The sequence below is a fragment of the Echinops telfairi genome, unplaced genomic scaffold, assembly GCF_000313985.2.
Source record: "Echinops telfairi isolate 266 unplaced genomic scaffold, ASM31398v2 ScPeMD7_3533;HRSCAF=4204_0, whole genome shotgun sequence".
Classification (NCBI taxonomy): domain Eukaryota; kingdom Metazoa; phylum Chordata; class Mammalia; order Afrosoricida; family Tenrecidae; genus Echinops; species Echinops telfairi.
This window is the reverse complement of record NW_022107431.1, coordinates 82,788,273-82,816,001: the sequence shown is the minus strand read 5'-3', so window position 1 is coordinate 82,816,001 and position 27,729 is coordinate 82,788,273. Positions and strand designations below refer to the sequence as shown.

At 39.3% G+C, this 27,729-nt stretch overlaps 1 protein-coding gene across 1 annotated transcript in view; it reads left to right on the top strand.

Moving 5' to 3' along the window:
- Positions 1 to 2: 2 nt before the first annotated feature.
- Positions 3 to 27,729, top strand: part of HACE1 (HECT domain and ankyrin repeat containing E3 ubiquitin protein ligase 1) — a 105,285-nt gene continuing 77,558 nt past the window's right edge. The window contains 6 exon segments of the mRNA XM_045294315.1: positions 3 to 78; positions 8,070 to 8,124; positions 8,941 to 9,030; positions 10,508 to 10,612; positions 15,990 to 16,065; positions 24,853 to 24,984. Coding sequence (XP_045150250.1) covers positions 3 to 78; positions 8,070 to 8,124; positions 8,941 to 9,030; positions 10,508 to 10,612; positions 15,990 to 16,065; positions 24,853 to 24,984 — 534 coding nt within the window.

Genomic DNA, 27,729 nt, shown 5'->3' with positions numbered 1-27,729 from the left:
GGATGGAGAGAGCGATGGAGCAGCTCAACCGCCTGACGCGCTCGCTGCGCCGCGCGCGCACTGTGGAGCTGCCCGAGGGTGAGCGGGGCCGGGGCCCGGGGTCCAGGGGCCCGGGGTTCAGGGCGGGCCGCGCCCGGCGCCGCCGGGAAAACCGACCGAAAGCTGCGCAAACGCCCACTTGTACTTTTCGGGGCTGGGAGGGGCCGAGACCCGGGGCTCCTCCCGGCATGGGGTCGGTTCGCGTCCTTTTCTGGGGAAAACCCGGTCAGAGGTCTCTCCGGATCATCGATTTAGGGATTTTTGGGCAAGGGGGTAGAAATATCAGCCAGATAGGGAAGGCCGGATACAGAAAGCATTACATTTGTAGGTCCTTTTACAGTCCCTGCTGGATGGGGAATAGAAAAAATGCTCCCAACATGATGTTTATTTTTAAGCTGCAGGGGAGTTGGGAGGTGGTGATGTGGAGAGTTAAACAGGCTATTTCGAAAATGTAGGACTTTTGTATATTTTGACAAGGACCAAAGGTCTCTTCAGCGTCAGGCATGAACTTTTAAAGTTCTCTCTCTCTCTCTCTCTCTCTCTCTCTCTCTCTCGTCTGTCTGTCTGTCTGTCTGTCTGTCTGTCTGCCTTCTTCCTTCATTTACCCGATTTGCACTGAATGGGATTGGCTGGGACTGGGACGCTTTGACCAGGAGGAATAGTGCATGGTCTGTGTCCTGGGGTTTTAGTTCAGCTAAGGACAGGCCGTGAAAACACTAATAATAAAAGAGTTGAGAAAGAAAGCTGTTTTGTTTCCAGTTTTAGTGGTAATGGGAGTTGGCAGTCCTGCTATAAAGAGATTTTGGCTCTTTTAAGTCCACACCAGAGAAAGATCCACCCACCGACCTCCTCTTCCCCCTCCCTCACATCAAGCCAATCAGACTCTTCAAGAACAGAGTAGAACAGCCCACACGGGCTTCCTAGGCTATAAATCTTTGCAGGAGCAGAAAACCTCGTTTTCCTTTCTTGGAGTAACTAGTAACTTTGAACTGCTAACTTTGAGGTTAGCACCCCAATGTGAACTCCTCTAACCATATTACCAGGGTTAGGAGGAGGTTTTGACTGGTGATATTTTTTTCTTCATTACAGTAGCTTATCTTTTCCCTTCCAGACTTTGAATTGCTGCTTTGGAGGGGATGTTGGTGAGGAACAAGGCCTTGGGGAGAGAAGGGGGTTGTCAATGAAATGCAGAATTAGGGACTTTGGAGATGGTTTATGATTAAAATATATACACCTAGTCGATATTTACATGAGCCCTGGTTGCATAGTGGTTACGTGTTGGGCTGCTAACTGCAAGTTCAGCAGTTTGACACCACCAGTTTGTGCTAGAGAAAGTCGGCACTTTGTAATCCTATAAAGAGTCACAGCCCTGGAAACTCACAGGGGCGGTCCACCCTGCCCTATAGGTCACTGTAAGTCTGAATCAAATTGTCTTATTTTGCTTTTAAAAACATATAAACATTTGTCTATCCTGAAAGAGATTGGATGACTGAAGAGTTTTATAGGATGCATGTTGAATCTAACTTTTGTTTTATAGCTGATTTTGTGAGGGCCATCATTGTATTTAAGACTTGTTGGTCTTAGTATTTTTTTTTAGGGTTAATTCCTAGAAGAACTATGGGAACAAGTTCTTGAAATTCAAGCTTAGGTATCATTTTTCCAATTTACTCTTTAAACGTTCCACCAAGAATCTGAGTGACCGGTGACCCTGTTACAGTTAAGAATATAACTTTTTTTTATTTTGTTCAGCAAAAATGGCATATGGCTAACTTTTTTTGTAATTATAGTTGTTTTTATTAACTTTTTATTGTGAATTGTATACAGGTTTACAGAGTAGATCAGTTTTCCAAAAACACTTCGCAGTGAAACATCACTTATCCCACCCTTCCCTGCGTTTCCTGTTTCCATTCTTCCTTCTCCCCTAACACTTAGAAACTTTGGGCAGGGTTAATTGCTGCCCTTTTGATCTCAAATGGTTGATTATTCTAAGGTGTGTGCACCTCACTAGTGTTATTGCTCCTTTATAGACCTGTCTGGCTGGAAATTGAGTCATGTCGGTGAGTTAATTGTCAGATGTAAAGGCTGACCTACGGGCTGTAGTATAGTGTCTTGGGTTCCACCATCCATTCTCTGTTGACCAGTAGTAAGCAATGACTTAAGATTTTGAGTTTTGTTCCATATTTTTCTCCCAGTCACATCTCCAGGACCTTCTGATGTGATCCCTTTCACAGCAGTTGCTGATGGTAGCTGGATGCCATCAAATTCTGGTCTCAGGATTTTAGAGATTGATATTGTGTGGTCCATTGGACTAACTGTTCCCAATGTCTTTGATTTTCATTACTCTTTCCTCTGAAAAGGGAGAGACCAATAGTGATAACAACTCACTGCTGTCCAGTTGATTACAACTATAATCAACTGGAGGGTAATAGGTTGTCATTGTGGGGTGGCTAGAACCAGAAAAATGGAGAACGATCAATGCTGTTGAGGATGTGGAAGAACTGCAGCCCTCGTCCATTGCTGGTGAGAATGGAAAATGGTACTCACTGCCTTGAAGTCAGTTCCAACTCACGGAGACCTGACAGGACAGAGTAGAACTGCCCTGTGGATTTCTGGAACTGTTCATCTTCCTGGGAGTAGGAAGATGCTTCTTTCTTTTTCCGTGGCTGGTGGTTTCAAGCTGCTGATCTTGCAGTTAGCAGCCGCTAGATACCCACTATAGCCCTGTGGTTGGGAAACAAGACCCAGGATTGCCTGTCACCACGTCAGACCAGGTTGATTTGAGAAACTCTAAATTTATTTAGAAACACAGAACAGAAGGAAATACGGGGGTTTACCACTTCTACACTGCTTCAGAAATCCAGTGAAAGGCAAGCAAGCTATGTACCTCTTTTGTGTGACCGAAGCAGGTTTTTACAGTGATCACAGGAAGAGATTAACAGGATTTAGCAGTCATCACAGGATATAATTGATATTCTAAGAAGGCAGTTTAGCAGTGATCATACCATTTCTCCAGGGGCCATTAGACCCCCTTTTCCTGAAGGCTCAAGCACCTTTGTTTATCTAAATTAGGGGATGCTTTAGTACTTGGCTTTACTAGATCATCATTCCCTGAGAGGTCTGAATGGGGGAGGTTTTATGCCTGGCTGCTTGTCCTAATGGCCTTGCTTACTGCCTTCCTGAGTTTGAACATCCCTACTGATTAAGCTTAAAAGGAATTTCTACTGTAAGGGGAGGGGACCATTGGATTTTTGACTTCTCAACAATTTTCCTAAGTTACGTTCTATTTCTAGTATTGTGATCAACAGCAGGCTTAGCTATTTTATCTCCTTACATCACCAGAGCTCCTTTGTAAAATGATACTCACTGCCATCAAGTCAAAGCTGACTCATATTAACCCAGAGGGTTCTGAAACTGTCGCTGTTCAATGGAATAGAAAGCCCAGTTTTTCTCCCATGGAGCTGCTGGTGGTTTCAAACTGCAAATCATAGCTCAGAGTGTAACCACTACAGCACCAGGGCTGTAAAAAGCAGTTTGGTGGTTTGTCAAAGTATTACACAGAGTTACCTTGTTTGATACTATTAAGTTGGTTCCTGCTCGTGAAAACCCCATGTACAAGAGAAGAAAACACTGCCCAGTTGTGAGGATTTTGGCTTTCTTTACATTGAGGTATAACCCACACGGGAGACAGTTGTCTTTGGGCTTCATCAGTGAGTGCTTCAAGTCCTCCTTGCTTGGAGCCAGCACGGTGTGTCAGCTACATATGGAAGGCTGTTAAGGAGTCTTCCTTTAAACGGGATGTCCTTTTTCTGTGTGAAAGACTGCCACTTGGTCTCTGTATAAGTTCCACATGAACACAATAAAGTGTTCTGGAATTCCCAGTCATTGAAATGTTATTTATTCATAATTTGTCATGATCAAAATAGTTGAATGCCTTGTGTAGTCGGTAAAACACAGAATAAGTATTTTTCTTGTATTCTCTGATTTCAGTTAAGAGCCATCTGCTAGCCCACATTCCAGGTCTTCTTCTGAATCTGGCTTGAGGTTCTGGCAGGTAGCTCACCGAGGATGTACTGTTTCAGCTGCTTTTGAATTATATTCAGCAAAATTTTACTTGTGTGTGAAATTAATGATAATGCTTCCGCAATCTGTTGGAATGGGAAAAATACTGTTCTCTTCCAGTTGGTTGGCTAGGTAGCGGTCTTCTGAATTTCCTGGCATTTGGAAAGCGACCACCTGTGGTGCTGTATCTGTTTGGTGAAAGTTCCCATCTGCATTCTTTCTGTTCCTAGAGTCTTGTTGGCCGTTTTCTCTGTGCAGCTTGGACTTCTTCCTTCAATACCATTGGTTCTTGATCATATACTTTCTGAAATGGTATAAATTCTATTTGGACCTTTCAGTCTTCTTTTTGATCCTTTCTCTGTCATTCAATATTTTTTCTCACGCAATTCTTCAGTATTACAACTTGAGCCTTGAAGTTCTCACTTCTGTTAGCTTAGATATGCCGCGCATGCGCTTCCCTTTTCTACTTTCAGATCTTCGCACATTTCATTATAGTACGTTGTCTCCTCGAGCTGCCCTTTTGCTCTCTTCAGTGTGATGTTCTCGACGTCCTCCCAGAACGCGTCTGTGGTCATTGGTGGTCATTGCATCAGATCTCTTCTGGAAGACTCTCTAAAGAAAGCTCGAATGTATCTAAAGTCACGTTTCGTCTCTCTTGGGCTTGTTTTAACTTTTCAGCCCTAACTGAACCTTGCATAAGAACAGTTGATGGCCCCATAGAGACTAATAGTGACCTCTAATTCATGTAGAAAACCTCTATCAGAGAATTTTAAAACTTGGAAAATTTTGTTCCTTATTTAATAGGAACAAAATTTAATTTGTTTCTTATTTAACAGAAAATTGTGAGAAGTCAAATAACTGGCCCCACAAAATCAAAATTAAGGAAGAACCTGAGAATTTAAACCAACAAACAGATACTGAATCTGCTTCAAACTCGTGTGTGTATTCTTATTTTAGCTTATGATATTTAAATTCTCCAGTGTCTCTTTCTGCACATGTAGTCAGTTTGATTCCTGCATATTCTGTTGACTATTTGACCACGTTCAGACTGTAGAGTTGCCGTAGTCATCATTTTCTTTATCTTTGGGGTTAATGATTACTTTGTAGATTTGAATAATAGTCGTCTTTCCTTGTCTTTCTTTTAGGTGTATGGGTAGCACCCTATCTCTGATAACATTGCACTTCAGAAGAGGTCATGAGCTATTCTTTTTGGTGACAGATGCGGCATCCTTGCTCCTCAGCCTGTAATTCCCAGCCCAGTAAGCCTTACGATCGACTAGTGCAAAATGACCCATCCCAGTCCATTGCAGCACTTAGCCTGCGACTCTTTATGTGTTCCAGTTTATTTTTGAACACTTCAAATTTTTCTAAATCCGTACAGTGTTGGAATTGTCAGTGGATGTTTGCCGTTTCTTATCATTTTGAGGCATGTCGTCATAAGTGCAGATCCTGGGAGCTTTGTGTCCTTAAGGTCACCCGAGTGAGTTGTTGGGCTCGTAAAGCTCTTCGCGAGGCAGCCCCTGTGGGGAGTTTCTCCGCCTCGGTTCAATCTTGAGTTCCTTCCCATCCGAGGAGCTCATCTTGGGCGCGATATTCCACTGCCGCTCATACCAGTTTCAGTACCTAACTTCTGAGCCATAGTCTGCCTCTTCCTGCTTCCTGGTCTGTGAGTCTGGCAACTTTACTGAGACCTGTCCATCGTGGATCACCCTACTGGTGTTTGAAGAACTGATGGCATGGATTCTAGCATCACAGAAACATGGAAGTCACTAAAGTACATTTCCACTCCTAGGCATATGTCCCAAACATTGGAAAGCAGGGACTCATACAGATACTTACATATCAGTGTTCTCTGTGGCACTATTCAGAGTAGCCATAGTTTTGGTTGTGAAGAACTCAAGTATCCATTGCCAGAGGACTCCAAACCCAGACTCAGTGCCATCCAGTCAGATTCACCTGAGAGGGACCCTGCAGAACAGAGTAGAACTGTCCTTGTGAGTTTCTGAAACTATAGCGCTTACTAGGAAGTCTCATCTTTCTGCTGCAGAGTGGCTTCAAACTACTGATCTTGTGGTTAGCAGCTCAACATGTAACACCTGTGCCACCACTAGTCCGGAGGGATAGGTAAGCAAAATGTGGTATATATGAAGGGACTTCCATTATCCTTTCATGTTCTATTCTATGAACTTTCTGAAGTACCCTCTACATAAGATCAGCTATTACTCAGCCATAAAGAGATTAGTTGTATTTATTTATTTAACTAACTAAATCATTTTATTAGGGGTTCTTACAGCTCTTGTAACAATCTATACATCCATTATATCAAGCCGGAAATTCTTATCTGTACCAGTATACATGCTCTGGGCTAGCCAGGTTTGTGAGGTAGAACTGGGGTCATAAGAATGGGGAGGGGGAAAACGTTAAAGAACTAGAAGAATGTTGTGGGTCCCGTTGGTGCTATACTGCACCCTGGCTGACTCCTCCCTTCCTTGTGACACTGCTGTGAGGGGATGTCCAATTGTCAACAGCTGGGTATTGGGTCTCCACTCTGGCCCCCCTGGTTCTCATCTATATGATTGATTGTTTTGCGTCTTCTGGTGCCTGATAACCTGATCCTGTCGACACCTCGTGATCACACTGGCTGATGTTCTTCTATGTGGGCTTTGTTGCTTCTCTGCTAGATGGCTACTTATTTTATCTTCAAGCTCTTAAGACCCCAGATGATATATCTTTTAATAGCCAGGCACCACCACTTACATGAAATATCTAGAATGGGTGAATGGAGAGAGATAAAAGTTTATCACCACTTACCAGGGGCTGGTTCAGGGGCCTGTGGGAGATCACTACTTAAGGGTTTCTGAGTTTCTATTTGGGGTGATGAAAAACGTTTGAAAATGATGAGTGATGATGATTGCATAGCAATGCTCCTGAACTTTAACTTAAAATGGTTAAAATAGCTAATATTTTGTTATGTATGTTTTGGCACAATAAAACTAAAGGAAAAAGCAAGATCATCTTGTAAGACAGTTTGTTTGAATTAGAATCTTTTAAACTAATTTTAGACTTACTAAATTTTTACCTAAATAGTGAAGAGTTCCCTTCACCCAGTTTATTCCAATGTTAACATCTTATGCAATTTTAGTAAAATTATCATGTTAAGAAATAATAGTGTTATACAACTATTAACTAAACTTCAGACATTATTAGAATTTCACTGATGATTCAAGATGGTCATGGAAAAATGGATTTAAGAGTTAGTGGAATTTTCCACAAACTCTTTGCAGCTTCCTTGTGTTTTTTCCATTAGCTGTGGTTGTGTGCCATTGAGCTGATAATCCATGCATAGTGACTCTAAGTGACTGGATGGAGCTGCCCCGTGGGGTTTCCTAGGCTGCAGTGGTTGATGGTAGTGGACTGCCAGCCTTTCTCCCATGGGACCCCATTGGGTTAGCTTGAACCCTGAACCTTTCTGTTAGCAGGAGAGCACTTCATGTTTATATCACCAGGGCTCCTTTCTACTTTATTAGAACCAAATCCAAACTCACGGAAATTGAGTTGATTTTGACTCTTAGCTACCCTAGAGCAATCCTACATTTCTTTACGATCCAGGTATGCTTAAAATTCATAGCTGCATGTAAGTATAATAGAACATGAAGTCATTTAACATGTCTTTGAAAGTAAGGGATTTTGGTTGTTTCAGCTTGAGAAAATAATCAAATCTGCAATTTTCCTTTCAAATCCAGAAGCTGGACACTTTTGTGATGATTTAGTAGGAGGGATAAGAAATCCCACACCTCCTCAAAATGTGTACTATCACTGGTTTTCTTCCCTCCCTTTACTTTCTCCCATCTCCTCCTTGATTCTTATGAAACAATCTCTATTCTCACTCCCTTGGAAAACACAGTCATACAGTGTGTGATTTGATATATTTTTAGAGGAGGAAAATTGATTTTTTTCCTGTTTTTACTCAGATAATGAAACTGCTGTTTATACATTAATGCCGATGGTTATGGCTGATCAACACAGGTAAGTGACAATTTTACATATTTATACTTTCTGAGAAGTGCAAATTTACCTACATGTTAAGATGTCTGTCCCCTCCCCACCCCGCCCTCATGCACATTCAAACAGTTTGGATGCAAATTCAGTACCTGTGAGTTGGTTTTAATTCTGAAGTTCTTCCTTAATTTTGCTGTTGCCTTGGGACAAGTTATTTAGCTGCCCGTAATTTTCTGCTATCTGAAATAGGTACCAAAATTTCCCACATTTTAAATTCTATGATAGAGATTTTTCTATGTGAATTACAGGTCACTATCCATCTCTAGGATTTTTCCTTTCTACATTACGCTTTGATGTTCTTTTTGTGGCATAGTGTTGACACTGTGATGGAGTGTTCATCCCTGGAGCAGACATTTCTGCTGTGGTAAACAGAGGATAGTAAACAGGAAATACAGTTTGAAGCAAGTTTAAAGAAAAATTATTCTTGCTTTACATTTCCTGTTTAGTACGATTAAAGTTTGTTTGCTTCATTTTCTTCATTTGGCCACACTATAATTGTATAAGTGGGCTCAGCGTTCTGCAAGTGGGGTAGCCACCCCTACTCCTTTTGTTCTTCTCGAATTTTGTGAGAGCCGAGTCCATTTACCTTGCCATCTCTCCCCAGCACTGCCAGCAAAGCAAAGGAGGAAACCTTGAAACCTTCAACACCCGAATAGTTCCTGGTTGATAGTAGGCGGAACATATTTAAAAATCGGTCAGAGTAGCTAAAGAGCTGTTAACTCAATTAATTATGCTTTTATAAATGATCTTTGTGTATTGACTTTCACTTTTCTTTTGATGTAGGTCTGTTTCTGAATTACTATCAAATTCAAGGTTTGATGTCAATTATGCATTTGGACGCGTGAAAAGGAGCTTGCTTCACATTGCAGCAAAGTAAGACTGAAGATATTTTGGGTTAAACTCTGGTTTAGAGTAAGGATAATAAGCAAGCCTTGAATCATCATGGTTGCACAGTAGCTCTGGAGAGGTGCAAAGAGATGAACCCAGAGAGCTGAGTGGTTCCTTATATCATGTTTTCAGCTTAGTACGTTACACTTGCATTCTTTTTTTAAAAATCATTTTATTAGGGGCTCATACAACTCTTATCACAATCCATACATACATCAATTGTGTAAAGCGCATTTGTACATTCAGTGCCCTCATCATTCTCAAAGCATTTCCTCTCTACTTAAGCCCCCAGCATTAGGTCCTCATTTTCCCCCTCCCTCCCCGCTCCCCCCTCCCTCATGAGCCCTTAATAGTTTATAAATTGTTATTTTGTCATACTTGCCCTGTCCGACGTCTACCTTCACCCACTTTTCTGTTGTCCGTCCCCCAGGGAGGAGGTCACATATTATTCCTTGTAATCGGTTCCCTCTTTCCTACCCACTCTCCCTCTACCCTCCCTGTTTGACCACTCACACCACTGGTCCTGTAGGGATCATCCGCCCTGGACTCCCTGTATTTTCAGTTCCTATCTGTACTAGTGTACATCCTCTGGTTTAGCCAGACTTGCATACACTTGCATTCTTAACGCTATATAAATTGTGGTTGTTGGAATTGAATTGTTAAAAAGGAAAGTTTTATATCCAGTATTGTTTGGATGAGATCAGAGTAGGTTAGGCATGGTGATTGTCATTTCTAGATTTACTGAACCGAGGATATTCACCCAGATTTTTCTTTTATAAGATTTATAATTATAAGATTTCAAATGGTACAATAAGTTTAATTCCAATTATGAGCTACTGTAAAATGATGGTATGTTAAAACTACTTGTGAAGTCATTGGTTTTATTTTTGCATTGATTTTTATACAGAGATTACTAATGTATAAATAATCAAGCCTCTTTTCAGGACTTACCGAAACAAAAAAAAACCCCCCAAAAACAAAAAAGCAAATCCAAACTGATTGCCATTATACGGATTCTGATCCATACAGACACTATAGGACAGAATGGAACTGCCCCTTTGGCTGTAAATCTTTAGGGGAGCAGAAAGCCTCATCTTTTTCCTGGGAGTAGCCTGGTGGGTTCTGACTCCTGACCCTGAAGCTATCAGCCTAGTATTGAAATGGATCGTTCCTTCTACATTTGGCTTCTGGAAGGTTCCAAATATCTGGAGTACTCTATGATTATTTATAAACAAATACAAATGTTCAACTTGTCAGATGCTTAGTAGCTTTTTTTAGTAGAATGTGCTATCTTAGAAAGTAAAAGTTAATTATTATTTGTGACAGAAGCTAAATATAATTATAGGTATATGTGGACTTTAGACATTGAAATTTTATTTGAATTAAGCTATATGAGCTATGGTTGCTTATTGAATGTATCTTTAAAGTGTCTTAATGAACTGTCTTTTTAAATATTTTTTAGTTGTGGATCAGTGGAATGCTTGGTCTTGCTATTAAAGAAAGGAGCAAATCCTAACTATCAAGATATTTCAGGCTGTACGCCCCTTCATTTGGCAGCTAGAAATGGGTAACTATTTCACTTTAGCACCTTAACTTGTCTCATCAGTTATTGCTAAGTGGTATTCAAGGCACCTTGATTTGGTGATTTTTTTTTTGATGTTTGCCGTGAAGCACCACTATAAAATGTGGATATGTTAGTTTTCTGTAATATTTTGTGTGTGTGTCAAGGATACTGTTGTTAAGTCTGTTATCTCTTCTTTAAAGTGGGTCTTAAGAAGTTATTACACTAAAATTGCAAGATGTCAGTGTTTAGTAGTTTATTAAATTGTTGACTAGTATTTTTTTCCTGAAAATGTAATTGTGAAAGTTCATTACTACTTGTATTATAATGACTTATTTTCTCAGAAGCATAAATTTCATCTTTCTGCTTTTGATACCTTTTTTCTTGCTAAGTTCTTGTTACCCCCCTAACTCATTGGCTTGTTTTCCAAATGGTTTTTTGGTTAATTGTGTTATTTGTTTTAAAGACAGTAATTTGTTTTAATTACTCGATAGTGACCTATATCAGGGTAATTTGGTATTTTTAGATGCTTTTCTTGACAAATGCTTTGTCAAGATAGGATAAAAATTAATCCATTGTAGCTATGTTTGACTAAACTTCCCTATATAAATAATGTGCTTACTAGCCTTCTTCAGCAGTGTACAAGGGTAAGTCAAGACATATTGCTGCTCGGGCCCCTGTCCGTACATGCATGGGCTTTTAAAGAAGCCAAACCAACCTGGACAGCAATATGTTCACATGTCTCTGCCACCAGGAGATGAGTGCAGCCAGTTGCTCTCAGTGATCCACTTCCTTTAGTCTCTTAGAATGCTTAAAGTAAAAAATTAAATTGAAACATTGTCTTTTGCGATCTGCTGAGCCAGTTAAATTCAAGACAAAGATGTCAGGTCAGAGGTTATGGTGATTTTGGGGGACCCACAGGGGTTACTCTTGATAGATTTTCCTGAAGGACACAAGACAAATTTAAAGAAAATAGAAACTGCATTTTTGAGAAAAGGCCAGGAAAGTTGCATTGAGGCATTTTTATCATATCCTGACAATGCATTTGCTCATTCTTTAGGGGTAGCCAAGGCTGTCCTACAAGAATTTCATCAGGAAGCCTTACAGCAGCCACCTTCTAGTCCTTATCTTGCCCCATTCAGACTTCTTTTTGTTCCCCAATTCAAAGGACAGCGAAAAAGAACGTGACTTGAGGCCCTCAAGCATGCACAGCTGTCTTTTGGTGTGGTGGAAAGCAAAGAGAGAGCACAGATTGCTTCTGGGAAGGATGAGAAAGATGACTTAGATGGGGGATACAGTGAAAACCAATAGCTTTTCTTTCACGTTTGGATTTTTTTATTGTTGTTTGATTTAGTTTATGTTTTAATTTTAAAAATTAGTTTTAATAAATCATTTTATTGGGGGATCTTATAGCTCCTATTACAATCCACATATTCATTGTTTAAGCACATTTTTGCACTGATGCCATTTTGATATTTTTGATGAGTAAAGGTTTCCAGTCAACAAGTAGATCTGCTCCTTGGAAGTGAGGATGCTGAGACTCTGTCTCGTGTACTGTTGGACATACTATCAGACGAGACTGGTCCCTGGGAAAGGACATGGCTTGGTAAAGTCGAGGGTCAATGAAAACGAGTAAGACCCTCTATGGGATAGAGTGACAGAGTGGCTGCCACAGTGGACTGAAACCTAACAATTGTGGGGATGTGCAGGACTGGACAGTGCTTTGTTCTGTTGTATGGAGGGTTACCCCAAGCTTCCTGTAATTGCCACAGTATCTGGACCGGGGAATTGATACCTGTGTGGGTGTTGCTTATGACTGCGTGAGAATGTGTCCAAAGGGAAGAGTTGCTGTGCATACTTGGGCAGCACATTGGTCAGATTTGAAACAATAAAAAAATCCTTTTTATCTAGATTGTGAGCCCAAAGGACCCCCATGCATTAGTTAATTTAGCCCTAGTTCTTCATGGAATAGATGTTCACTTTTGAAACAGGCGAGGCTGTTTGGCCTCACCATGCAAAGTAGTAGCAATAATGGTTGGTAAGGAGTAGAAAACAATTTTAAAAATTACACCTTCTTGTACCTTTTATATTCATTTTTGGGAAGGAAAAACATGATGGATTGTTGCTTTTCTTCAACAGTGTTTCTACCCCAAACCAGCGGTTCTCAACCTGTGGGTCACGACCCCTTTGGGGTTCGAACGACCCTTTTACAGGGCTCACCCGCTCACCCAATTCATAAGCGTAGCAAAATTACAGTTATGAAGTCGCAATGAAAATAATTTTATGGTTGGGAGGTCACCACTACATGAGGAACTGTATTAAAGGGTCGCAACAATAGGAAGGTTGAGAACCACTGTCTTAGACACTTATCTGGATATTTTGTGGTTTGGCTGATAGTTTACAGAACAAATTAGTTTCCCATTCAACAATCTGTACACAATTTGTTTTGCAGCATTAGTTCAATCCTTAAATGTAGCAACATTTCCTACTACCCCTCTGGGTTTCCTGATTCCATCAGCCCTCTTTGTCTGCGCTTCTTGCCTGCTGCACTTTGTTTTGGAGAACATGCTGTCCTTGTGGTCTCTGATGGTTGGTTGATTTTATGATTACATTTCTCAGTGTTGTTATTGTTCATTTTATAGACTTGTCTGTTGTTTGGATGAAAGGTGATCCCTTTTGGTGGGCTAGGTTGCAGGTCTGAATGGTGTTGAAGAGTTACAGTCCAGGACTTCCACTAGGTTTCTCTTGGACCATTAAGTGGTTTTTTTTCATCTTCACGTTTTTGAATTTTATTTTACATTTTTCACCCACCCTGCCGAGGACCTTCTCGGGTGATCTCTGTCAGAGCAGCCAGGACTGGTAGCCCAGCACTCTCCAGTTCTTCTGGCGGAGCTTCATTCGCATTGTCCCTAGTTCTTTAGACCACTTGCTTGCTGGAGTCTGTGGAGCCTTCCTCGGTAGCATAGTGTTTTATAGGTTTAGAATCAAATTACAGGGTCGGAAACCTCCTGCTACTCCTTGGAAGAAACCTGAGGCTTTCTGCTCCCAGAAAGATGGACAGTTTCAGAAAGCCACAGGGGCAGCTCTACCCTTGTCCTGTCGGGTCATGAGGAATCAGATACTGGATGGCAGTGAGTTCCTTTGGTTTGGTTTTCTTCACTCCATTTTGCTCCAGACAGGAAGAGATCTAAGGTTGTATCTTAGATCCTAAATACTTTTTTGATTAATTTCTTTTTCATGTCCCTCTTATAGATGTGGGTTATTAATGAATATTTATTTCTTAAGTGTTTGAATTTACAGGTTTACTCAAAGTTTATTTTCTTCTCCCATCTTGATTTTATTGCTGGCTTTAAGTGACAATTAAATGTACTTCAGGTGCAGAAATCAAAGTAGAAGCAGTTTTGTTTTTTAAGACTTATTCAATCCATATGCATTTAGCTATTGATTTATGAGATTGAATATTTAATAAAATCTTATTAAGAGTGTGTAACTTATTTAGTGAGAATTAATACCAGACTAGTTCCTAGTAGCTAGAGGTTCAGGATGTCCCAAATATCCCACTCTTAATAAGGTGCTACTTGGCTCCATTTTCTTCTACTCCTCCTTTGAGTGTAATCTCTCATGTCCCTGGGTTCTGGGATTTGCTATAACATTCCCTAGAACCTCCCAAAACTTGAAGAAATGTCTTAGATGATGGTAGTTACTATTCAGTGCAAAATCTGAGGGTCAGGCAGAGGCTAGCCAAAGGCAGGGTCCAGAGCCAGAAGCCAAAAATGTCCAGAAGCCACTGTGGTCTTTGCTTCTATCAAAGCTTGGTCAGGAAAATAGAGGTCTGGCTTTGCAGGTGAGGGAATGTGTATAGAACTGTATGGTAGCACCATTCTATATCCAAGGAAAACAATGGAGTGTGTCTTGGTTCACACCCAGTACTAACATGGGGCCTTAAAGATGCCCTCAGGGAAACCAAGGACGTGGCTTGGCCTACTCCTTGCACCAGAGTCAGAGCTCCATCCCTAGCCACTCCTGTCCATCAGCATAGTAGAGAAGACCCTCCAAAAAGGGGCCATAGGCACTGGAGTGTAGAGTCTAGCGCCATATATGTCACATATGGATCCAGGGCTAGAAGGGCTACATTAATTGACCATAGCTCGGAGAGTTACTGTATGCCTGCCTATGTTCAGTATTGAATTAAGGAAATATGTTATCATCTGGGGAGAAAGGCAGGGCTTTCTACCCCTGTAAAGAGTTCCAGTCTCAGAAAACCACAGGGCGGTTAAACCCTGCCTTTCAGGGTCGCTATGACTAGGCACTGACTCGATGGCAGTGAGTTTGGAGTTTTTGAAGTTATGATCTATGTCATAAAGAAGTTTATGATCTAGTGGAGTAAATAGTTTATGTGCACACCTCATAGTGTACATATGAGAAAGCTTAAATATTTTCATGGAAAAATGGAAGGAAAAGAAAATGAAATTTCCCCACCAACTTGCTGAAGCCACTTGTCTATCTATAACTGGTTTATTATATATAGTGTATAGGAGTCCCGGGTGGTAAAACTGGATGACACCTGGCTGCTGTCATGAAGGGTGGAGCGTTCAGCCCACCCAGAGACATTTGAGAAGGAAGGCCTGGCAAGCTCCATGTAAGACAGCAGCTATTCAGGATCATATGGAGCACACAGTTCTATCCTCAGGCACGTGAGGTTGCCATGAGTTGAATTCAAATTGACGGCAGGCATGCTTCGTTGTTTATGGTGTACACACACACACACACACACACACACACACACACACACTCCTTTCTATGTTTAACCATAACCAAAACCAAACTCACTGCCATCAAGTTGATGCTGACTCATATTGACCCTGCAGGATAGGGTGGAACTAGTCCTGTGAGTTTCTGAGATTTAACACTGTATGGGAGTAGAAGGCTCAGACTCTCCACCGCCCCCCCCACCCCCCCTCCCCGCAGGGTAGTTGGTGGTTTTGAACTGCTGGCCTTTTGAATTGCAGCCCAACTTGTATTAATTGATTAATGAAATAACAGTATAGCCCATGTATAAGCCCATGGCACAAAGAAGTTTAGAATCTAACTTTCTTATTTATGTACATATGTGTGCATGTGTGTACACAGACATTTACCATTCTAGTTATAGTTCTGGTGCACCCACATGTTACAAATTTGAGTTTATTCCATTTCACTTCATTAGCCATGACTGACCCTCAGAGAACTGTTTCTGAGCCCTGCTTTGAAGGTGCCTCTGGGTGGGTTCGAATCACCAAGCATCTGTCTCCTTTTTGAGTGCGTAATTGTTTGTGCCACCCTGAGACTAATATATTTTTAGTGTCCATAAACTATATCTGTGATCATCTCTTTTTCTTTTCAGGCAGAAGAAATGCATGAGTAAATTATTAGAATACAGTGCTGATGTCAACATTTGTAATAACGAAGGTCTTACAGCTGTAAGTGCTAATATTTTCATCTGAGATTTCATAATACATTTTAGAAAATGTGTGTCTGAAAATTATTTCTTTGAAGTAATTAAGAAGATGCAGAATGATTGAGATAGTTTTCAGCTCTGTATTAAGAGGAGCTATGATGCCTCTTTAAAATTCATTTATTTGACTTTCAGTTTGTTTATTTCTTTTTAAAAATCTAATTTCTCTTGTTTTTGCCATGGACTTTCAAGGGTCTTTTGCCTACCAGCCAAGGTGTGTCATGAGTTCGTTATAGGGGACTATTTTTCATTATGTCCTTTTAAGTACTTTTAATATCTTCATTTTAGAAAAATTAAAAGTAGGGCTTGAAAGAAAGGAAAAGAAAAAAAAGGTAATGGAAGTAATGATTACTTGTATTTCCTGCACTCAAAGATAATCACTGTTAACATTTTGGTTTAAATTCTTTCTGTCTAGTTATACCTTACTTAAACTCGTGTTTCTTTCTATTTTGTCTTGTCACTTTTCAAATGTAATATATTTTTGGTCCATATAGGAAATATTTCTGAGAGAATTATTTAAATTAAAAATTTTTAACGAAATAATTCTTTTATGGAGGATACTTGTTTTAGACATCGAGTTAATGAAGTGTCATGGTGGAACATGTTGAGTTCTATTTTTACCATTTACTTTCTTTTGATAGTATTTGTAGATTTTGAAATTTTCATTTTGTGAAAAAGGAAGGTACTTTCATGTTAGCTTTGATTGAAAAAAATATTTGAGGCCTAAAGATATAGCACAACTTCGATATGACTTGAATTATTCTGTGAGTGGCTTATCGAAAATGTCTTATTAAAAACTCAACTCATGTGACATAGAAATTATTTCTAGTTCTGTGAGCCAGTATGTTAGGTGGTAATTATTAAATTCACAATACCTGTGAGAATAACAGTTTGTTATATACTAACAACATAACACCATCAACTCTGTAATGAATACCTATATTCTAAATATCCCCAGGATTCTCAGTGATGTGATAGGTGCTGTAGAGGGTTATAAGACCATGGGAATGACATAGATCTATCTTTAGGAACTGATGAGGCTTCCAAAAGTTGGTGGAAAAATTCCATTGTCATTTTTTAATAATAATAGAATTTAGTAAAGAAAAGTTTGAACTTTGCAGAAAAGTTGTACAAAAGGTCCCATGTACTTGCTATCCCCTGCACAGTTTCTGTTATTAACAATTTTTTATTAATGTAATATATTTCTTATAATTAATAAAATAATAATGGTATATTATTAATGATAGCTTACAACTTGCATTAGAGTTCACTTTTGTGGTATATCGTCCTATGGGTGTGTGTTTTTTTAAGTTTTCTTAGCATGTATTCACATACCATATTATATTAAATATATCACCATATCACATACCATACTATATTAAACAATTCAATTGTTTAATATATTAAAAAGAGTTGTGTTCATCATCCCCATAATCAATTCTAGAACATTTTCTCCATTTATTTATTATTATTTTTTTTACTCTTTTCAGTTTATTGCATGAAGGAGTTACACTAGTCCTAGCCAAAAGTGGACCCCAAATGGTTATCTTATACAAGAGTAAGACAATGACTATTCCTATACAAGCACAGAAACTTTTATAAAACAAAAATATCAAAGATGAAGTTACTCTTTCATTTAAAAATTTTTTTTACTAAATGATCTTTTTATTGGGGGATTTTACAGCTCTTATAACCATCCATACATCAATTATATCAAGCATATTTGTACATATGTCGCTGTCATTATTTTCTAAACATTTACTTTCTATTTGAACCCTTGGGTATCCTCCTTTTTCACTGTCTTCCCCTCCCACCTTTGTCATCCCTTGATAAATTATAAATTATTAATATTTTCATCTTACACCAATCGCTGTCTCCTTTCCCCCACAGTTTCTGTTGTTCCCCTTTGGGGGGGTGTCTTCATTCTTATATCCATTTATTATTAGCTTGCCATTTCTCCCCAACCTCCACTGCCATAACTTGAAGGAACTATTATTCTAGCTACTGTGTCTATGGCTTACCTATCCTAAATTTCATATAAAGAATATCATACAAAAACCCCAACAATGACAACAAAGTAAAACACAGGAAAACCTCAGTTGAGAAGGTAAGATGTTAAATTCTAACCTTACTGTATCTGTAGTCCCCACCTTTGCAGTTCGTATGAGGCCAGCACTTCACATCCCTTGTCAGTGGTCTGAGGGAGTTCAATAAAGGGTTAATCTGTGTGGGGACTCTGTAAATGGATTTTGGGTTTTCCTCTCATCCTTAGCCTCTGCAAACCAGGAGCTCAGAATTTACACTCTCATACAATTCCCTTCTCTGTTCTTAGATTTTATTTGTAAGTCGTGGATCATCCAGGCTGGTGTGATCCTCCTGTGCCAACTTAGCTGACCAACTCATTGAGATTGCTGCTTAAGATGAGCCTGGAAGCCCTCAGACCCTGATCTTCCTGGTAGTTGGAAACCATCTGATTTCTTCAGCACACATGCATCTCTTTAATTGTTCTTAGATTAGGGTTTCCATATATCCATTCATATATCTAAAGCCCTATCTATCTATCTATCTATCTATCTATCTATCTATCTATCTATCTATCTATCTATCATCCCTGGTTAACTTTAGAGGCCGCATGATCAGCTTTATGAGAAATGATTTAAGTAAACTCCATAACACATTTGGTAGTTCTAGTAATAATACCATTAACAGAGCTAATGGTATAAAATGTAAAGTATTATTGATAAAAGGAAAAGATACATATATAGGAAAGTTTTTTAGGTTAAAATACATGGGATGTTTACTTATACAGCTTAAAAACTTAAATAGCACTGTTTAAGACAGTGCTAAAGGTTAGAGACACAGGCAAGCATTTCAATAGTGCTCAGTCACTAAGATAAAACTATGTCTGCAGGACTGTGACATGTCACAGAAAACAAAGTATGGCAAAAGCAAATATATGGACGTCTTAAGTTGCCAGTTATTAGGCATCCTCAAAAGCAAGAGATTTGAAATAAAGTCCACTGATTTCCAAATCGACCTTAGGATACTAGTCCCCTGCTTCTTTTCACACCGGAGTGTTTAAGTAAAAAGGAGTGTTCAGTTCCTTTAATCTGCAAGGCAAAATCTGGTTCCCTTAGTGGGATTTAAAATCCCTTAGTTCTGATGTCTATGAAGAATGATGTACGCTTCAAAATGACAAAATCTAAAATCCCAGTAGCCTATGCAACATGTGGCTTGAGTCACTCGATGCTGAAGAGAAACTAGCAAAAAATGCATCGTTAGCAACATAACCCTGGGTGGATTCTCCTATTGGGAGTCTTTATATGCAATGCTGTGTTTTCCCCAAGAGCAGGCTGCCTCTCTGTGGTTGATCCACCAACAGAGGTGAAATCACCTTCACATCCCCTCTCCTCAGGTTATGAATTCCCATATGCATGCATTGATTACCGTTACAGGAGGCCTATTAATGTGGCGTAACCGTGGGACAATGCTGAAGGGCAGGAACTATTTGGTCCTGTCACTTTCCCCCTTCATAAAAACTGACCCGAGCTGAGGTGATGCTTCCACTGAGAGAAGTGGAGTTTAATGTGGACAAATGAGGGAATGATAAGTGGAGGATAAGCATTTGATAGACACTCCAACACATTCGTTATCTTTTGATTCCGTTTTCCCTTGAACTTTTTGAAGACCCTCGTATTTAGTGTAGGCAAGATAAGATGTCCAATGTTGGCATAATCTGTTTAATAATGTAAGTTTTCCTCAATGAATTTCTTACTCTTGAATTTCAAGGGAAGTGGGGAAGAAAATTTAAAAATAACTGAAAAATACATTTTGGGGTTTTTTTTTGTGAAAGCTTACATAGCAAATTGTTCCTATTTAACAGTTTGTACAAAATTGTTCAGTGACTGGTTGCATTCTTCACAATGTTTCTACATTTTCACTCAGTTATGGTTGTTCAGTTTCCAATAATCTACTTTTCCTACCCTTTTCATTTTTGCTTTGATTGTTGACCATTTAGGTGATTTTTTAAAAAGAGTGCTATACTTACAGGTAATAGTCTTTAGTTTATGAGCCAGTCTGTTTTTTTAGCTAAACCCAGTTTGTTATTTAGCTAAAGAGTGACTTCATTGAATCGTCTTGTTTCAAAGTTTAAAGGGTCTGTTTCAGGGTAGTATCTTGGGCTTCCCTTTAGTCTTAAATAGTCCAGTGAGTCTAGATTTTGAAAGAATCTTAGTTTTGTTCCCTATTTTTTCCCATTCCCTCAGGATTCATCAGTGGTAAACCTGATCTGAATGGTCGTTAGTGGTAGTTGAACTCCATCTATTCTGGTCTTATTTCATCCACCATTTCTGTGTACAGAGCAGTTGTGCGAACAGCAAGGGAATACTGCATAGTTTAAAATAAGGAAAGGTGTGTATCAGGATTTTATACTCTCACCATACTTATTCAGTCTGTTTCCTGAGCCAATAATCAGAGAAACTGGCTTATATAAAAAAATATGCAGCATCAGAATTGGAAGAAGGCTTATTAACAACCTGAGATTTGCAGAGGACACACTCTGCTTGCTGAAAGTAAGTATGACTTGAAGCACTTGCTGATGCAGATCAGAGATTGCAACTTTCAGCATGGATTACAACTTAATGTGAGGAAGAATAAAATGCTTACAACGGAACCAATAGGTAACATGATAAATGGAGGAAAGGCTGAAGTTGTCAAGGATTTTGTCTTGCTTGGATCCACAATCACTTGCTCATGGAAGCAGTAGTCAGAGATCAATAGATGTGCTGTGCTGGGTAAGTGTGCTGCACAAGACTGCTTTAAAGTGTTGAAAAGCAAGTATGTTACTTTGAAGCCGTAAGTTGTACCTGACCCAAGCTATGGCATTTTCCATTGCCTCCTATGATGTGAAAGTTGAACATTGAATAAGGAAGACCAAAGAAGGATTTATGCATTAGAATTGAAAGTACCATGGACTGCTAGGGGGGGAAAGACCCAATTTGTCTTTGAAGAAATAAGGGCAGAGTGCTCGTTACAGGCAAGGATGGCAAGACTTCATCTTACGTGCTGTGGACATTTTGTCGGGAGAGATCAGTTCCTGGAGGAGGACATCGCATTTGGTAGAGAGGCAGTGAAAAAGCGGCCCTCACTAAGATGGATTGACACAGTAACTGCAACAGTGGTCTCAAACATGAGAGTAATTGTGAGCATGATGCCGGACCGAGCGGTGTTTCTGGAACCGATTTGAAGGCACCCAACATTAGTCCTGTGGACTAGTTTCTTCTCTGAGTCTCTGGTTTTTTATTTATTCTTTGCTCTGGATGAGTAGAGATCAGTAGTTGTGTCACAAGCTGTTAAGATCTCAGACTCTGCTCACCAAACTAGGGTATAGAATATTTATGAATTCTTAGTATTGGGCCAGTTGAATGAGTTGCCCCAAGAGACTGTAGCCCTAATCCTTCAGACCCAGAATACCAGTCACACAGATTGTGTGATGTGCCTAAGAAGTATCCATAACTGTGCCCTATGTGGTTTACTCTATATGTGAATATACAATACTTAGGTAAAGATGCACGTCTATGTACATACACATGCAGATGTGACCATGTATACAATTTTTTGGTGGTGGTAGGAAATTCTATTTGTCCAGTTTCTTTTACCAAAAATGTCTTTTTGTCCTGTTTACTTCTTAGTGATATTATTTATTGCGTTCAAGCTTTACCCACATTGAGTACTAAATAATCAAATTTGTATTTAACACTCTAATTCATCCAGAGTGTTTAGGAAGTTAAATATTTCTATAAGGTTTGTTTTAGAAAACAATTACTTGACCTGCCCTCTGTGCCCACTACCTTCTCAGTCCCCAGGCAACCCTTTTCAACTGTTTGTTTGTTTTTTCTAAAGAGAATTTAATTTTATTTTACATATTATAGGAAAATCACTTTATCAAAGGTAAGACATTTATTTATTTTAATGTCTACTTATAGTCCACAAAGATAGATGTAAAAAATGTGTGTTGTGTTTGTGGAGCAAACAGTGAATGTGGGAGTGGGGGGGATGGAGCACCAGAACTGATTGTAACAATGTATATACAACACATTTTAAAAGCAATTTAACCATGGAAACGTATGCTATCTTAATACTGTATAAAAATAAACTACTTAAGAAAGAAAAAAAAAGAAACCAAACTTGACCGATGGTTACCATGGGTGAAGGGGAGAGAGTTGTTACTGAGGGGATATTGAGTTTATGTTAATGGTGGTGCAATAATTTGGAAAAGGATATCAATAATGGCTGTACCACACAAAGAATGCAATCAGTGACACTGAATTATACAGACAGAAGTTGTGGAATTGACCAATGTTTTGTTGTGCATATATATTTTTATTTTTTAAATTTTTATTGTTCTCTTAGCACATAATCCACATATCATATTTAATAGTTCCTATCAATAAGAATTGTGCAATTATTACCCCAATCAATTTTAGAACAATTTCTTATTTTTCCCCCCGTGGCTAAATTGCTTTTAAAATGAGTTGTGTAAACCCAGTTCTAGTGCTCCCTTCCCACATACAGTGTCCACCCCTCACTCTCCCTGTCTGCCACCCGCACTCCTACCTCCCTGTAAACCCTTGCATCTAGCTCTGCGCATTTACTCCTTCTCTACGTTCACCTGTTGTAATGGCTTTAAGTGTTTTATCTTCCTCTTCATAGTGCTGTGGGTTCAGTGTTGGACAGCTAACTGCAAGGTCTACGATTCAAACCCAAGAGCTGCTCCACTGGAGGAAGATGAGGCTGTTGCTCTTGTAAAGATTCACAGTCTCTGAAACCCTATAATAGGGTTGCTTTTAGTTGGAATCAACTTATTATCAACTGGGTCATCAGAGTATTAATTTTCTTTTTTTTGGTTTTTAAATTTTTTTATTAATCGGTTTATTGGGGGCTCATACAGCTCTTATCACAATACACACATCCGTACATTGTGCCATGCACATTTGTATATTTGCTGCCACTATCATTTTCAAAGCATTTTCTTTCCACTTGAGCCCTTGCTATCAGCTCCTCATTTTTTCCCCTCCCTCCCCCACAGAGTATTGATTTTCAAGAGCTCTTTTTAACCCACCTTTTAAAAATGTAAAAATCGTCTTGTTCTTGTTTCAAGGATGCTGTCAGTGTCTTATCTCTGAAGTTATTAAATATAGCTTTTCTTTTGAAGCTTTGTTATGACATCTGTGTTTCCCCTTAATTTTTGTCTGTTTGTGTTACATTTTGTCTTTAAATTAGATGTCTTTCTAATTTGGCAGAACACCAAAGGCTACTTGAAGTGAGCTTTGTCAAATACGGGCTTCGGAGTATGGTGGTCTGCTGGGGCGGTTTCCTTTTAGCATCTTTCCTTTTTTTTTTTTTAATCATTTTATCGGGGGCTTATACAACCCTTATCACAGTTCATACATACATCAATTGTATAAAGCACATTTTGTCAACTTATTTAGTCCATTACGGTTGAGTTGGCCAGATTCCTCAGAGAAAGCCCTTGCGAATGCCAGGGAGACATTAGCATTCTGCATGCTGATTAGTGCAGAAAGTTTTTGGACTTCAGCACTCAGCATGTACGTTGGCACTTATGCTCCCCTTCTCAGTGTGGTGCTTTGGCTTCAGTGCGCCTTGTATCATTGCAGAGTGGGGAAGGGCTGGGATCTAAGAGTGTGAGTCTTATTAAATACACTTTGACCTTTTGAGAGCTCTGACCAATTATTGATCCTTCGGGAGTTCTATCATTTGAATAATTTGTACTACTGGTTTAGGAGTCAGCTTTTTGTTCTCACAAGTCTGATGTTTTCTCCTTTCTGGTTTCCAGAATATGTTGCTATTGTCTTCTCTTCTATTCTTTATCTCTGTAATGTCTGTCCTCTAAGGAAAAGTAATTAACTGTAATTTCAGCGGGTACTCGGCAGATGTAGGAGCCATGTATATGATAAACCTGAAACTTTAAACAAATCACATAAATGCATGACTGTATACATTTTTTTAATGCTATATCTTTTAAACGAAAGAAAACTTAATGAAAAATAGTATAACCCAAAGTTTTAACAGTGATTATCTTTGAGTGGCAAGATTACAGGTGTCTCACTTTTTTTAAAGTTTCTTAATATGATTTATTTAAGATCATGTGATAATTTTAAAAAGCAAGCAGTAAGAATATGGCACTTGCTGCATTAATTACTTTTTTACCTATGCTTCTTTCCAGGGAAGCACAGATATGTTGTATTGCGTTACCAATTGAGCTGGTTAGCAGTTCGAAACCACCAGCCACTCTACAGGAGAAAAATGAGGCTTTCTACTCCTGGAAAGATGTACAGTTTTGGGAAACCCATCAGGGCAGTTCTACTCCGTCCTGTGAGTGGACCCTGAATGTACTCGATGGCACTGAGTGTGGTGTTTTGGTTGGTTTCTCTCAAGGCCAGCTGTGCACAGGGTTTCTAGAGGCATCTAAGTGGCAGAATGCGTGGTGATATTAAACCTAGGATACTTAACCACTTTGAAGTACAACGTGCTTGATTTTGAAATAACATGGTGGTGTTAACCTATATCTTGATGTACATTTTTCCAGAATAAAAACTAGAAAAAAAAATTAGGCTCAGAATATCTTTGTATGTCATGTTTATAATTGAGAAATAATTAATAGCATTATTTATTTGCTGCTTTTATATGAAACACTCTTGCACAAATGTTAAGTAATTAAATGGCTGCACAGATACACTGGTTGGCTGTGAATGGCCGGACAGAACTACTTCATGACCTTGTGCAGCATGTCAGTGACGTCGATGTTGAAGATGCGATGGGGCAGACAGCGCTGCATGTGGCCTGCCAGAATGGTCACAAGACGGTAAATTCTGCCATGAGGGCTTTTGAATTAAGTTGCATGTGTTTATTTTTGAAAATTTGAAATCATGAAACCATTTTCATTGTGTTGATTTGGGAATATGCAGCATCACATCACAATCTTAGAGCCTTTTCTGTATTAGGGATTAGAATTTTTTTTTGGTTATTCTTAAAATACTTCTAGTTTGGATTTCAATTTTTTTCTTGTTCATATATTTAGTAACAAAACCCTGAATACATGTGTCACTTTATGTCCATACTAACAAAGCCCACTGCCTTCCAATCTATTCTGATTTATAGTGACCCTAAATAGGGTTTCCAAGGCTGTGAATACTTATGGGGGCAAATAACTATGCCTTTCTCCCAAGGAGTGGCTGGTGAATTTGAATCTTGACCTTGTGGTAAGTCCAGTGCTTACCTAACAGCACCACCAGGGCTCCTTTTAATGTCCATGACACTCTTTGAAATGGAACATTTTGTAATCTGGGTTACATGGTGTTGTCTGGACCTGCTTTTGCTTTAGCATCTTAAATGAGCTCAGTGCCTAAGCAGGGATTGTCGAGTATGCTGAGAGGTGCTCGTTTTGTGTTTGCTCCTCAATCCATGTGTTTAGCAATTTCTCCATATCTGGTAAAAGTCCCGCTTGCATTTTCCTTAGCCTTGTAGCTTTCAGTCGAGCTGATCCTGATTGTCTAATGCAACATGCCTAAGTTGGGGGCAATAGCAATTACTCTTTCTCCACCTTCCTGTAACCACCTGGTGGCGCAGTGGTGACTGTTGGACTGCTAACTGGAAGGTTAGTCGTTTGAAAGCAGCAGCTGCTCCAAGGGCAAAAACAGGGCTTTCTGCTCCTGTACAGTCATAGAAACCCACAGGGGCAGTTCTCCCCTGGCTTGTAGGGTCACCATGAGTCTAATGGGCTTGTTGGCCCTTAGTGATTTGTTGAAGAATCTTTGTTTCACTTCCAAATCGACATTTCCTTCGCTACAACTAGCACTGGTTTTGTTGCAATTGGAAGCCATGATGTACTTCACTGCAGTATTTTCCCAAGAAAGTTAAACACAATGCTACAACAATTAAGAGATGTATAACACTTGAGGTTGGATACTGCTGCTTAAGAATTAAAGCTTATACTGTTACATGGTAAACTTTTTAGTTAGAAAATACAGTACATACAGAAGCCAGTAAGTAACATAGACAATTATTATGACTATCAAGACCTACGTATGAGAGGGCTTCACAAATTTATGGAAAAATGAAATTAAAAGATAATTGATTTTTTCCATGAACTTTTGGAGGCCTTTTGTATTATAGATTACATGTGTTCTGTATCATTATTCACCCGGCAGCACAAGTCTTGAAATACACATGTTGTATGTGGAGAACTGTTGTGTTTGCCCTTTCTTGGTGGCATAGTTGTCATGTGTTGGGCTGCTAACTTCAAGGTCAGCAGTTTGAAACCACTGCCCACTCTGTGGAAGGAAGATGAGGCTTTCTACTCTTGTAAAGAGTTACTGTCTTGGAAACCCACAAGGGCAGTTTCACCATGGTCTGTAGGGTTACTGTGAGTTGGAATCCAATTGATAGCAGTAATTTGAGTTTGAGTTCTCCGTTTGGGATTTCTGCACTCTATTATAACTTTACAGGACTGTGGATGTATAGGAGGTGGGCATTATGTGGTACAGGATTGTGTATTAACTCTGTAAAGGTTGCATGTTTACATGAAATTTTGACAGTTAAAATTTTCTGTTTTATCAAATACATTTTCTTAATTTTCACTACTAAATCTTAATTACTGGGATTACATATTGCAGATAATCACTATATTGATTAACTAGTTCAAGTTGGGTTATAATATTTCCCTGCTTTTGTGATATATGCTGCAGATACAGCAGTGGGGGTGATAGTCTTATTTTAAATTTGTAAAATCACACAATATTTTATGGTATAACTTTCCTGTTACTCTTACATACACATATTTGCCTTTTGAAATTGCTAATAGTTTTCTCTCATTTAAGAGGTTTTGCTGTTTATATAAAAATTGTTGGTTTATAATATTAGATTGGTTTTATGCCATACAATAGTTTCTACTCTGGTTATATTCAATTTCTCCCAACTCCAACTTTTCAACATTCAGTAATGTATCTATGGAGTATGCTAAGTAGCTGTTTATTGATGACACGGTGTTATTTATTTACTAGCAAACTACAGCAATAACAGAGACAGTGCAAACCAATTTTTGTTGCATGTGTATGTTTTTCCTTTGGTTGGTTTGTACAAATTCATGGAGTCTTTTTGTTGGGAGAATCCCTAATGGGATCTTTTATTCTTCTTTTTTTCAACACTGCTTTCTCTAACTTGGGTTCAGGAGATGGGTCCTGGATGTTTAAATGTGTTAGGCTGCGTTCTCTAGAGAAACAAAGCCAGTGACACTCATATAAGTATAGGAAAGAGCTGTATATCAAGAAGTAATCATATCAAGAGGCATCTTAGCCAGTCCAACGTAAGTCCATGAGTCTCTTGCTAGCTAGACTCACATAGCTGCAGGCCAGTGGTGAAGAAGGAGGCAGGGAGCAGAGCGCTCACAGGCCTGTGTGTGCAGTCACATGGCTCCGAAGTCGGTGGAAACATGGCAGGGTGCCGCAAGTGTCAGTGTTGGAGGCCCACAGGGGGCTGCTCCTGGAGGCAGACACAGAGTCCCAGCACAATTCCAGTGAGGAGGAAAGCTAAGGGGCAGAGATAGGGAGGA